General features: G+C 46.2%; 1 protein-coding gene across 1 annotated transcript; it reads right to left on the bottom strand.

Moving 5' to 3' along the window:
- Positions 1 to 2,716: 2,716 nt before the first annotated feature.
- LOC138847672 (synaptonemal complex protein 3) lies at positions 2,717 to 14,533 on the bottom strand. Its single transcript, XM_070067139.2, has 9 exons — positions 14,380 to 14,533; positions 13,374 to 13,514; positions 12,080 to 12,146; positions 11,882 to 11,916; positions 9,947 to 10,064; positions 8,562 to 8,661; positions 6,753 to 6,851; positions 3,178 to 3,279; positions 2,717 to 3,055 (listed from the first exon to the last, which is right to left on the bottom strand). The coding sequence occupies exons 2-9, from the start codon at positions 13,462 to 13,464 to the stop codon at positions 3,002 to 3,004; spliced, it is 666 nt and encodes a 221-aa protein (XP_069923240.1). The 5' UTR covers positions 13,465 to 13,514; positions 14,380 to 14,533; the 3' UTR covers positions 2,717 to 3,001.
- Positions 14,534 to 14,561: the final 28 nt, after the last annotated feature.

Here is a 14,561-nt window from a genome sequence, read left to right as displayed (position 1 = left end):
CCGGATAGGATGCCAGTGCGCCAGGTGGAGGCTTAGCCTGCTACACCACAGCTCTGGCCCCAGATGCTTTTCTTGTCTAAGAAACTGGCATTCGTCCATCTGACCGCGCTTCAAATTTACATCCAGAATCACTAGCCCAGGAGAAAGCTTGGGAACCTCAACTACCTCTGCCATCCTCCTTGTCTTTTGTCCCAGTCACAAAAGCCCTTTATATTTTAGAAAGGTTTGGGGCTGGCACTGTGGCACAGCGGGTTAAAGTCCTGGCCGACAGTGCCGGCATCCCATGTGGGCGCCAGTTCTAGTCCCGACTGCTCCTATTCCGATCCAGCTCTCTGCTGTGGCCTGGGAAAACAGTAGAGGGTGGCCCAAGTGCTTGGGCCCCTGCACTCGTGTGGGAGACTGGGAAGAAGCTCCTGGCTCCTGGAATCGGATCTGCACAGCTCCGGCCGTTGTGGGCATCTGGGGAGTGAACCAGCGGGTGGAAGACCTCTCTCTCTGTCTCTACCTCTCCCTGTAACTCTGTCTTTCAAATAAGTAAAATAAATCTTTAAAAAGAAATACAAGATTTTGATAGTTTCTGTTTTGCTCAGCCAGCAGGCAGCAAACAGGGAAAGAATTTCTGGCCCATAGCCACCAGTCTGTCTGGCTTGAATAAGCCCCTGAGAGCTGCCGCCGCCGCCCATCGCCCCTGTTCTTCAGGGCGGTAGCATGGACACCGCACGCCTCATGGACTGACACAAGCCTCAGCCATTTTAGCTCCTTGCCTCAAAGCAGATAAACTTCCTCCAGGGACTCCTTCTCCCGCCCCCACGCCCCCACACCCCCCAGCCCCCAGGCCTCCTTTCAAGAAACCAGCTCAGCCTCACGCCCTGTATTCTTCTCCACCCCACCCTCTGGATTCCTTTCCACCTAACTGGCCTGCAGAGAGGAAGGTTGAAAAGCCCCAGGAAAGCTAGCTCAGCCCCACCCCCACCTCATGGCCCTTCCCTGGCTTCTGTTCTATACACCTAACCTGTAACTCCATTCTTGCTCTCCCCCAGGTGTTCGGTCTGTGTGCCCACCGGCAGTCGGCTAGCTCTTGAATAAATCCGTTTGGACTGTGAGTTGGCATGCTGTCTCTTCTCTGTTCTGCCCCTGTTTCCTGACAATGACACCATCCCAATACCAGGCACTGGTATTGGGAGATGTGGGTGACACTACACTGACTGACTAGAGCTTTGGGGGTGGGGTGGGAGTTTACCATTCTGAGGAGCAGGACTTCTTTCCCCTTCCTTTTAAATTGCTCTGTCAAAATGAATGGAAGCCCTGCCAGCCCATCAAAATGTTTCCAGGACTGTTCAGCAAAAATCAAAGTGTCAAATTTTTATCCACCCCTCCAATCAAATGATTCTAATTGCAGATTTCGATGTCTTATATGTTTAAAAAAATCACATTTTAAGCTGTACTTTGGAAATTTATATTCATTAAATAAAAGTTTAAAAAAAATCACATTTTAAAGGACAAAGTATAAGAACTAATTTTTTCATATGTACGTAAATATACTGACATTCAACTTTCCACACTATTAAACTTGAAAAACTAACTTCCCAACGATTCATTCATTTATTTAAAAGGCAGAGTAATAGAGAGAGAGGGCGACACAGATGGGAGAGAGAGAGAGAGAGATCTTCCATCTGCTGGGTCCCTCCCCAAATGGCCACAACATTTGCGGCTAGGCCACTCTGAAGCCAGGAGCCAGGAACTGCATCCTGAGCTCCCACGTGGGTGGCAGGGGTCCAAGTATTTGGGCCATCCTCAGCTGCCTTCCCAAACTCATAAGCAGAGAGCTGGATGGGAGGCCGAACAGCCATGCCTCAAACCAGCACTCTGATATAGGATGCTGGCATGACCAGCAGAGGCTTAACCCACTGTGACACAAGGCTGACTCTGTAGGTAATGTATATAAACACCCAGTATTTAAGCCATATGTAATTAAATGTATGTACATGTTAATAAAATAAACAATGGTAAGGGGAGGTGTCACTTAATAGTGGATGAAAATCAGATGACATGTTGATTTTGGTGTCTGAAAGAGGCACATTGACAAACTCATGCCTTCCAACTGATACCTCCATTTCTTATTCCATTGTCTTTTTTTTTTTTTTTTAAAGATTTCTTAATTAGAGAGGCAGAGGCAGAGGCAGAGAGAGAGAGGTCTTCATGCACTACATCACTCCTCAGATGACGGCAATGCTGGGGCTTCACCGATTTGAAGCCGGGAGCTTCCTCTGGGTCTCCCACATGGGTGCAGAGGCCCAGGGATTGGGCCATCTTCTACTGCTTCCCCAGGCCACAGCAGAGAGCTAGATCCAGAGTGGAGCAGCGGGGACTCGAACCGGTGACCCTACAGGATGCTGGCACTGCAGGCAGAGGCTTTCCCCGCTAAGGCACAGTGCGGGCACCTCCATTGTCTAAATGATTGTTTAGCAGTTTATTTATTCTGGGGCACAAACTTACATTGCTTTCAATAAATTCTCCGAGTCCACAGAATGATGGCGATTTCCCATGAAAGCTTATTTTCATTTGAAGCTTCTATAACTTAATACGTTTATACAAAAGTAAGGATGTAAAACACAGTTTGTCTTCTTCAGTTATTTTCCTTAAGGAATGATGATGTAACTATCTATGCTTATCTTGTCTTTGTGTGGGGACTGATATGGATGCACTGAGACCAAACTTAAAGTTTAATCATCTTTATTGCTGAACGTCAACTGACAACATTAGGGAGCAATAGACACGAGCACTAACATAGACCTGGAGTCAGGGGAATTGCTGCTGCACTGAGAACTCTGAAGTTGCACTTGGATTTTAACAGAGAGCACCTCTGACACGCAACAAACAGACAAGCAAAGAAGATGTGATCATTTAAGCTGGAACTTTAGAGTCTCCTTGGTTTCGTGTAGCCCACATCATGACTGTAGTATATATATCACTTCAGTTGTGAGCTTCTCTCTTCAAAGTATCAAGAGCAAAACGGGGGCTGGAAACAACTGAGAATAATGGCCACTTGTTGATGCTGTCACATGGAAAGAGAAAGTCATCATATGTTTAGTGTTTTAGGTGAGAATCATAGAGATTTCAGCAGATAAAATATGTTTGTATTGAAACCAACTTTTATTTTCAATATATTCAACTTACAGTTCGCCTGATGTTTTCCGCTTGTAGTATGGCCATTTCTTTTGTAAATCCACCTTGCTCATTAGCAAGCTTTATTTGCCTCTCCTTCAGGCACTTGATACTCTAAAACAAAAAGCATAGTTCAGTATTAAACCACCTCTTTTCATCTCACATTACAAACATGTACAATTACATTTATAAAGCAGTACATTTTAACATTCAAATGATGCTGAAATAAAAAATACTCTTAATGTTTTACATGAAGGCTAAAACACTCACTAAAGAAAAATAGAGGGGCTGGCGCCATGGCTCACTTGGTTAATCCTTTGCCTGCGGCGCCGGCATCCCATATGGGCGCCGGGTTCTAATCCCGGTTGCTCCTATTCCAGTCCAACTCTCTGCTGAGGCCTGGGAAGGCAGTTGGAGGATGGCCCAAGTGCTTGGGCCCTGCACCCCCATGGGAGACCAGGAGGAAGTACCTGGCTCCTGGTTTCGGATTGGCACAGCACACTGGCCGTAGCAGCCATTTGGGGGGTGAAGCAACGGAAAGGGAGACCTTTCTCTCTGGCTCTCTTTCTCTCTCTCACTGTCTAACTCTATCTGTCAAGTAGAAAAAAAAATTAAAATAAATAAAAAAAAGAAAAATAGAAATGTGCGATATAATTTAACAGGAGGCAAAATACTTCACTGGAAACAATAGGACAATGAACGTTTAAGGTCCAAGATGGGGAAAACGGAAAAAAAGTATGTTCCTTTGCAATAAATACAATACTGTTGATATCCATTAATAAGCTTTCAAAACAGGAGGTGTTGGTGTGATTCCTGTCTCTCTGCCTCCTGGCTCGCCACACCATCCCCGCCCTGCATGTGTTCTGCATTCCACTGCCCTCATCCCATGCCAAGCTGGTAATGGGGCCACCGGATCCTGGACTGTGAACCCACAAAGGTGTCAAGTGTTTTCTTCATGTGTGGCTCCTCTCAGGCATTTTGGCTAAAGTAATGAAAGCTGACTAATACAGCATTTATGTGAAACACACAGCTAATATCACACTCAGTAGGGGAAAAAACATTCGCCCTAGGATTAGGAACAAGATACCTGCTTATACCACTGCTATTCAGCATGGTAGGGGAAGCTCTATCGGGAGCAATGAGGCAAGAAAAAAATAAAAGGCATTCAAAAAAAAAAAAAAAGAAAGAAAGAAAGAAACAATAGTTGTAAACCCATTTATTATGATTAATGGTCAAAGTAATCAAATTTCCTGGGAATGAAATGACCCATCATATAATGACTTTGAGTTATGAAAAATAAAACTGTGATTTAAATCTTCACTATTCATACAACAAACAATGAAGTAGCGCATACTGTGAAAGACTCCATGTCTCAAGTGTTATGGAGGGATTGAAAATGAATGTGGCATCTTCTCAATATTCCCATGCCATGAGCAAACATAAGGAGAGTCGAGACAGAGCATGTCTTATAGGAGTGAAGGGCGACTTGCCTAGGTGTGTAGCTGAAAGTGGAGATGAATGCCTACTTCGCTGACAAAAGGACAGGATTTTAATATGTAAAACAAGAAAGAGTTGAGAGGATTCTAGCGGAAGATCCACAGAGAGCATGGAGAGATGGTGAGTTGCTTCAGAGGAAGCCATCAACCTGGAAGGGTGGGAGTAAAGCAAGAACGCAGCAAAGGAAGCTCTAATTGTCACCATGCTGTAATTTATGGGTGTGGGGAATGATTAAAGACCTAAAATTGTAGAAGGGGAAGCTACCAACAGTTTTAGAAGAGGGAAGGGCAATGTTTGAGGAACCTCATAATGCACTGGAGAAGAGAGAACACAGAAAAGAATTTAACAGAACAGGTCAAAAATAAAGAGGCCCTAGGGCAGCAGCAGTGGGAACTGAAATGAAAGTAGTATTGCAGAGGCCCTGGTGATAAGTGGACAAGAAGGAAAAGGACATGCCAGCAAGGAAATGACAGTAAACTTCCTACCGTAGGTGGTCACATTCAGCACTGGCATCTAGAAAACTCATTTCTCAGACCTCTACCTCAATTAATAAAGGGCTCTCAGGGAGCATCAGAACAACATGTTCCCTATTAGAAAACACATTGAAAAATAACTGTCTGTGAGGCCTGCCTTGTGGTGCTGCGGGTCAGGCCCAGCTCCTCTGCTTCTGACCCAGCTCTCTGTTAATGCACCTGGGAAGGCAACAGAAGGTGGCCCAATTACTTCAGCCCCTGCCACCCATGTGGGAGAACAGGAGTTCCTGGCTCCTGGCTTCACCCTGGCCCAGATCTGGCTGCGGTGGCCACCTGGGGAGGGAACCACCGTTTGAAAGATCTCTCTCTCTCTTTCCCTATCTCTCTGTCTCTCTGCAGATGTGTGTATCTCCCCCTACCAGCTTTGAACAAAATAATAAATCGTTTTAAAAGAGAAGTGTACACGTGTGTAAATACTTTAGAAGTATTTAGTGAATGAATTTTAGACTTTTTGGATATGTGTGAGAGAGAGCATGCAAAACCACAGCTTGACTCCCCAAAGAAACAGAACAGCAGAGCAAGAATGAATACTTGTAACGGTGTTTCTTCTAACTACCCCAATTAGTTTAGAAGAGTGCAATTTTAAAAATAATTTGAACAAGATGGTTTTAAAATCAAAACCATCAAACAAACAAACAAAAAAAAAAAGGGGCCGGTGCTGTGGCGTGGTGGTAAGCCGCCACCTGTGATGCTGGCATCCCATACGAGATCCCAGGAAAGCTTTGGAAGATGGTGCAAGTCCGCAGGCACCTGCACCCATGTGGGAGACCAGGAAGAGCTCCTAGCTTTGGCCTGGCCCAGTCCTGGCCATTGTGGCCATTTGTGCAGTGAACCAGTGGGAGGAGGAGCTCTCCCTCTCTCTCTCCCTTTCTTAGTCTCTCCCTCTCTCCCTGCAACTCTACCTCTCAAATAAATAAATACCTCTGAAGAAAAGGAAAAAGGGGATGCACAGCATTCCGTTGAACCCAAAAAGTGTATCCATGCATGAAGGAAAGGTTGGTGTCACTCAGGACAATTTGCTAAGGTGCAGACAACACAGTAGAAAATTCTCAATTTGCAACGGTCAGAACCGGCTCTTTCATCCTGTTCTATGTATCTGGGCTCTGTCTTCCAAGTGTAAGTTGACATATGAAGCAACTTGTACCCATTTCAATATTACCAAAAGCAAATAGGCTGCGGCATTCTCGGAAAATAAATTTGAAGGTAAAAGAGATACTCATTAATTAAAATTGAGTACTTTTTGAGAAACATTGGCATTAGAAAGGCAAGTACACCTCAAGAAGCGATGTACAGACTTTCTACTTTCATCGCTGATGTGGACAACCATAGCCATCAGTTAATTGCCAACAAAGTACCAGTTTCTCGGTAAAATCGCCACGTTACGTTTTCCTGCTGTGAATGGCACCCCCAACCGCTTATGAATCAAAGGTACTACAGCGATTAGCACTTTTATTTTCATGGGACCAATGCTGGTATACTTAAATTGTTTCAGTAGAAGTTTTGAAATAAAAACAGTGTACATATGAAGAATACATTATGTTACCAAATATCACAGACCTGTAAGAAATTCCCATACAACGTTTTCAGTTCTTTCAATCTCTTGGTACGAAGCTTTATAGCCTGTTGAGAAACCTTTTGTTGCAGTTCAAGTATTTTCTGAAAACATAAAAACAGTACTGGTGTGGGAACAATTTGGATAAAATATACAATTTACAAAAAGTCACTCGGGTTCTACTTAAAGGGAACAGTGTTAAAACAAGCACTGAAAATATCTTCTCCTCTAGCAAATACTCTGACCAAGTTTACATAATTGGTGTTCAACACTGATATACAAAAACTACAGTACTCCTACCTTCTGTTCGTTGGATATGAAATTTACTTAATATTTTTAAAATCTTGTCAATGAATTCAGAATCCACACACACGATCCCTCCGATGATGATCTTTCTGTTTTTCCACCAATGATCTCGACACATCCCTGACTTCAGCTACCCATTTACACAGACACACACTGGATTTTGTCATTCCCAAGATGTGTAACAGCTACGTGATATTAAAAATATCAAACACTTATAGAGGCTCCATGTATCACATACCATTCCCACCCATTTTAAATAATCTTATGATATAGGAAGGCATCTACTGTTTAAAACAAACTCTAGGCTGTATGATTATTATGACCCCAATATGCTTGAGGCAACTGAGACACAGAGATCGTTTGTCTTTGGTTCCATAGCTGGCAACAGTCAAACCAGAGTTGGAACCCAAACAGTATGGTTCCAGAGTCCGGGCCCCTGACCACCGTACTATGCTGTTTCCACATCTTTCCCGAGCTCTAATCTCTCCCTCTGTTAGTCACTCCCTTCTGTACTATAGCTCAGTACTCTGTCAGGACATAAAATCCTCCCCATGCCACACTTTTCCCTGACCAATATTCCCACCCCCACGTTCACACTTTCCTCAGATCCAGCTTAAATTCTACGACCCGTCGTCACACTTCCATCCTCGCTCAAATGCCCTACCCGTCTCTTCGACATGCTTGGTGAAATCCCAGTCCTGGACAATCCAATTCTCCAGCTGCCCTGACACATCCATGCTGACTAATCCCACTTCAGTCCATGATCGCTATGTCACAAACCTACAGTACACCCATAATGCTGCTTGGCATTTGTATTCCCCTTGTCTGTTTACTGGCCCACTCTCAGTAAACAATGCCACACCTACTCCTCTGCCCTAAAGACAACTCTTGCTTCTCCACATCCTTATTCCTGCCTTTCCCCCTTTCTTCCTCGCTAAAGAAACAGCAGCAATCTAAAGAGGACATCCAGTCTTGCACTGCTACCGCTTTCACCCACCTTTGTCCATCTCAACTCATATACTCTACTTTCTCTCCTGTTTCAATGCACCAACCGTTCTTCTTGGTGAAGGTCAACTTTCTCACCAGATCCCAACTTTTCTCACTAGATCCCAACATTCCTCCCGGACACCAACCTGCACTTCTTAGGACACAAATGGCCTCTAAATGCTGGCTCTCCCTTACTTGGCCCATCTTTCAGCAACATGTAATGAGACTGGTCCTCTCGCCTTCCAAAAGGCATCCTTTGCTTGGTTTCACCTGGTTATCTTTTCACCCATTTGGCCACTCATTCTCAGGCTTCTTTCCTCATCCCTTTAAGCTGCAGGACATCAACGTATGGTGCAGGCCTATCCTATTCTGGTTGACAGTAATCAGCCCCAAGCCACGTGGCCAATTAGGGGACTGGAAAAGAGCCTCAGTTTCAAGGCTCTAAGACATGTCTGGACTTTCCCTTCCTACTTGACCCTCGACTACAATCAGTTCATCGTAAAGTCGGGCTTGATACTAACAACCATATTGCTTTCATGTTGCTTCGTTTTCTGCATATTTCCATCCCAATCCTCAAGCGCGTCCAGAAACTGCTGAGAATAACGAAGATAAAATGCCTGCCTGTAAAACAGAATAATAGGCCAACATTATACTTCGTAACAATTGCAAAAGGTAAAACGTGTTCGCAGCTGCAATCCTCTGATGGGAAATCGGAAAATAAATCGATGATTTAATTTCATTCCTAGACTATGTGTTCCTTATTGGCTAAGAGAGAAGCTATATCACATGGCTTAGTTCTTAAAAAAAAAAAAAAAAAAAAAAAACTAAAGATGATTTAAGGATTATAAATTATCCCCAAAAACTTTATTGCAAAAAGGTTTTTTCATGTTGTTTTTTTATATGACTAAAGGATTTAGTCGTAAGTAGTGTCATTCGGGATATTGCATCCATTCATCCTCTAGACGTCCAAACAGGAATATTTTGAATTTTTCCTACCTTGGCACATTAAGGAAGAGTGAAACATATTAAGGTAAACATACAAATTATTGAGATCAGAAGAGTAATGGCTTAAGATATTTATCTTTCATTCGGCCAGCATATTCCTGGAATGAATACAAATTTTGTTACATTAAGAAAATTCAGGGGTCAGCTCTGAGGCGTAGCGGGTTAGGCTACGCCTTCAGTGCCAGGGTGCCGGTTCCAGTCTTGGCTGCTCCACTTCTGGTCCAGCTCTCTGCTATGGCCAGAGAAAGCAGTGGAAGATGGCTCAAGTCCTTGGGCCCTTGCACTCAGGTGGGAGACCCAGAAGAAGCTCCTGGCACCTGGCTTAAGCCTGATCCAGCCCTGGCCCTTGGGGTCACTTGTGACTGAACCAGCACAATGGAAGATCTCTCTCCCTCTCTGTCTTTCCCTCTCTGTCACTCTGCCTCCCAAATAAACAAATAAATCTTTGAAAAAAGAAAACATTCAAATGTAAGTTGAATGAACAAGAAGGTCATTTTTATGGTCCTCTAGAGTCTCTGTCTGGATTCACTTATGGTCTGGGGTTACAGAACTAAAGTAAGAGAGTATTTTGAAAAGTTCATGGAATGTTGAATTAAAAGATGTTTCTTTTGGTACGAAAAGCTTTTTAAATAGGTTTTTCATACTATGCACTTTACAGACTTTTTGAAAACTCCCCATATGCATAGATTTTGAGGTTTTCCACCGAAATAAATTGATCTTTTTATTTCCATTTTCTACTAACTTTGTGAAGCACCCTTGGATTTCCTGAGAGGAAACTCAAGCCAAATATATGTTTCTATTCAACCTCAGATAAGCAGAACAGAGTTTCTTAAGTAATTGGTATCCATGCATACCATGAAATGATACAAAGGCTCTGGATTTGAAATATTAACAGACTCACCTTTGCTCTGTCCTGGTTTTCCAAGAATCCACAATTATCCGCTCAATGTTTCTGAGAGAAGCATTGACACTCCTTCTGAATAGCTGTTTCTTCCTATATATGACCCTTTTAATCCTCCCTATATTGAAAGTATATACTCGTTAAAATTTATCATTGAAAATTATTTTCTGCCCATATAATCAAGTCACCGTGGACAACGTGGTTGGGCAGTACTGAAAAGACACTTAGCATTAACAGGTAGGCATCACTGCAAAAACCAAGATGAACTGCTTCCTTTTTCTCCTGAGAAAACTTTCAGTTATTAGTACTCCATTTCAAAATCTGCTATCTGCACATCACTGCTTCATTTAGGATGAAACATAGCTAAGAAGGGCGGCGGCGCGGCTCACTAGGCTGATCCTCCGCCTTGTGGCACCGGCACACCGGATTCTAGTCCCGGTCGGGGTTCCGGATTCTGTCCTGGTTGCCCCTCTTCCAGGCCAGCTCTCTGCTCTGGCCAGGGAGTGCAGTGGAGGATGGCCCAAGTCCTTGGGCCCTGCACCCCATGGGAGACCAGGAGAAGTGCCTGGCTCCTGCCATCGGATCAGTGCGGTGCGCTGGCCTCAGCGCGCCCGCCGCGGCGGCCATTGGAGGGTGAACCAACGGCAAAGGAAGACCTTTCTCTCTGTCTCTCTCTCTCACTGTCCACTCTGCCTGTCAAAAACAAAACAAAACAAAACAAAGAAAACATAGCTAAGAAACAAAAGTTACAATTTTTCAAATAGTATGAAAATGCTGTCAAAGGACCCTTTCATTTCTTCATGAGAAAACATTATCATAGCTATTTTTCAATCCATTTGCAAAGGAACCCCCAACTCAAAGGACACATTTGGAGGGATTACTGGTAGTGGTAGAACTCATTACATACAGTGGAAATGCATTTTAATTCAACTGTGTCTAGATAGGTACAAGCAATGTTGTCAAAAAAAAAAAAAAAAGGAAAAGAATTGTTAACATGTGAGACTTTTAATTAAACTTGACTAAGATAAAGACCACTGGTACTTTATGAAAATAAAAAATTCATCCAACAACACCTTTTTGATACTTACGTGGAAGTTTTTTAGACTCGTATCATACTCACCAAAAAAAAAAGGTGCACTGTATAAAGTTTTCGGTAGGTCAGATAATTCTTTGCTAAGCATACGAGTCTACAGGTATTTGCCAGTAATCACGATGGAGCTGCACTATTGTACAGGTGTTTTATAAATCCACTTTACTAGCTCGATAATCAATTTATAAGACAGTTCATCAATCAAGCCAGCTGTCACCACCAAATAGAGCAAAGCTTTCAAAACATACCTGCTTATAGGAATCATAGAGAAATCGACACTTGAGCCTGTTGACAGTTCATCCTTCAACAAGCTACTTTTACTGAGAGCCGACTTATCCACTCAAAACATGCCAGCAAAGTTGTATTTCGTTCTCCACTGCGGCTTATTAATATAAATATAAAAACTACCAGGGGCTATTTCCGAAGCTTCAATTTGCACTACCCCCTTCAAATACAGGAAATGGGAAAGTCACAGGAAATGATGAAAATGCTAAACCAGAAAACCGATATCAAAAACTGCTCTGAGACTCGGTGACCCAAAGAGCAATCAGTCATATCGGTTCATCCCCATTTGCTCCTCTTACTCCATCGTGTACACGCACAAAATAAAAGCACCATCCTTCCCTCGCCACTGTTAGTTCCACGCTCATTGTTCACATCTAGAATGAAAACTAGTAAGGAAAGGTATGAGCAGAATCACGCTAAGTACTCACAGACCAGGCTGCTCACTAGAACAAGGCATTAGATAACCATGTTGTAGTCCATTGACTAGCAGTTCTTGTTATAAAAGTTACATGGTACAAAACATTTTTCCTAACTACAACTATCTCCTAAAACACACATACCTTCATAGCTTTCCAGCATATTCTGGAGCTGGTTCCTGTGAAGAAATTACATCAGTTTTCTAGTAAAATATCAAGCTTGTTCTTGTTTTGGAATACATATCTTTAGCTCAGTGTGGTACACACAATACATGCTATGTGAGCCAAAGTCTATTTTAAGGATGCTATCCGCAGACAATAAAATTACTTTAAAGGTACTACCTCGTATCTTCACTAATTATCGCTGCAAATGGGTGATTCTGGTGATTATACAGTCTTGGGTTGTTTTCTGCATTGAAAATACAAATGAAAAACATTTCTTAAAAAGAAAACTGTCTCGATCACTTATCCTGGAGAAAGAGCTTCATTGTGGACTTCCTTGGGCTCTTTGCCATCAAGTTCTTAAAGTGGATGTAAACGTGGAATCATTTCTTTAAAAGATTTATTCGTTTGTTGGGGGGGGGGGGTGGTGGTGTCGTCTTCCATCTGCTGGTTCACTCCCCAAATGGCCGCAGCGGCTGGAGCTGGGCCTATCCAAAGCCAGGAGCTTCTTGTGGATCTCGCTCGCAAGTGCAGAGGCCCAAGGACCTGGGCCATCCTCCACTGCCTTCCCGGGGCACAGCAGAGAGCTGGATCCGAAGTGGAGCAGCCCAACCCGAACCTGCGTCCACGTGGGATACCGGCACTGCAGGGCAGCGGCATTATCCGCTACACCACAGCACCGGTCCCCATGGAATCATTAATATACAGGTCAGAGAAAATTTGATCAGCAACCGAGATCATTTTATGGAGGCATTTTCTCAAGCGCTTTGAGGTCCAAGTCATGCAGAACCACAAGCTAGAGATCAGGTATTTTGGAAATGAAGACTGCATGCCTACAGAAAGGCAGCAGTGTGACCCTCTGTAACCCTTCGATGGAGTGGGAGCATCAAATGGAGCGCTGAAAGCGCAGGATGCCCTCTAGAAACATAGTGCGGGGTGGGGGTGGGGGTGGGAGTGTGGGGGCAGTCCCGTGGGGCAGCAGGTTAAGCCGCCGCCTGGGGCACGGGCATCCCATAGGGGGGACCCACTTGCGATCCAGCTCCCTAAGCAGCGGAGGATGGCCCAGGTGTTTGGACCTCTGCACCCCGTCGGGGCCCCTGATGGAGTTCCAGGCTCCTGGCCCAGCCCTGGCCGCGGGGGCCATTTGGGGAGTGAAACAGCAGGTGGAAGATCTCTCTCTCTTTCTTTCTCTCTCTCTCTGTCTCACCCATCTCTCTCTGTAACTCTGCCTTTCAACTAAGTAAATAGAATCTTGAAGGAAAAAGAAAGGAAGGAAGCGGGAGAGGGTGGGAGGGAGGGAGCCTGGAGGGAGGGAAGGAAACACTCAAACTCGGGTTTGAAAAGTCATGGAGCCCAGAGCGATGAACCAAGGACCGAGGCTACTCGCGTGCCCCAGCTGCCATGAGATGAGTCAGCCCCTTCCCTCGGGCAGGCACCTTCTTCCAGGCCCCTCTCCGACCGGGACCGTTTTTACCTGGGCGCCCCATGTCAGGGGGTGCCATACGCTGCGCCTCAGGCGGAGCCTTGGAACCCGTCTTGATGCGCCTGACTGTCGCGGGCGGCATGTCTTCGCACGCTCCGGATGCCTCCTGAACCTTGTGAGCGCAAAGACACTCTAAAGAAGTGGGGACGAGTTAAACAAGAGTCAGTGAGCGCGTTTCTCCGGGTTCTAGACCAGTGCGGCTGCAGCGCCCATAGAAGAAACACGGAAGAGAAGGGCAGCGGCGCGGCGCGGCGCGGCGCGGCGCGGCGCGGCGCGGCGCGGCGCGGCGCGGCGCGGCGCGGCGCGGCGCGGCGCGGCGTGGCGCGGCGTGGCGTGGCGTGGCGTGGCGTGGCGCGGCACGGCGCGGCACGGCGCGGCACGGCGCGGTGAGGCGCGTCCCAGTCCCTCCCGACCCGGCCCGGCCCCAGCGCTGGCTGCAGCCCGCACACCCGGACTGGAGTCCCCTCTGCCGGGTTCCTGCTGCTCTGGCGGGAAGAAAGCTCAGCTCTGCCCCTCAGTCCCCACGTGGCCCCGTGCTGGTCCACAGGACCCATCACAGAATGACACAGTCACTTTTCCGGACAATTCGATGGGAAAGAACTACTCCGCGCCCGGCCTGGGCAGTCTAGCCAGGGGACTGAGCACCCGCCGTCCCGGACGCCCCCTAAGCGCTTGAGGTGTCTGCCATGCGACCAGGCCTGATCGGCGACCTGACAGGAGGGACAGACACGGACAGCCCCGATGTCCCCTTTCCCACATACCCCGTGCGGAGCCCTCTCAGTGCCTGGGTAGCCCTAGATCTGCCTCCTGATCCCAGTCGGGCCCACCCTCTGGGGTTCCTTCCCCTCAGCGCCGAGCCTCCTCCGTCCTGGTCCTCAGTGGACGCCTCGAGGATTTTACCTCAGAGGGCAGCCAGGACCCTCCCCGCCTTCGACACCCTCGGCCCCCCAGGCCACAGAGCGACGCTGACCCCGCTCCGGCAACTCTGGTGCCTCACCTGAGGATTCCCCTCCCCCAACCCCCTCACAAGACCTCCGCACGCTCGGCACCCCTGCGAGGCTCTGAGGAATGAGCGCTGCCAGCGCGCGAACGAACGTGAGCCAGGGTGGGCTCCTCGCCGATTGGCTGGCACAGTGCACGTGCTGGGGGCGGAGCGGGGCGGGACGAGACGGAGCCCTA

Source organism: Oryctolagus cuniculus, chromosome X, assembly GCF_051225735.1.
Source record: "Oryctolagus cuniculus isolate XC-2025 breed Fujian yellow rabbit chromosome X, ASM5122573v1, whole genome shotgun sequence".
In the NCBI taxonomy this organism is placed as follows: Eukaryota; Metazoa; Chordata; class Mammalia; order Lagomorpha; family Leporidae; genus Oryctolagus; species Oryctolagus cuniculus.
Note: the sequence above shows the minus strand (reverse complement) of the source record. Positions and strands in the feature narration are given on the sequence as shown.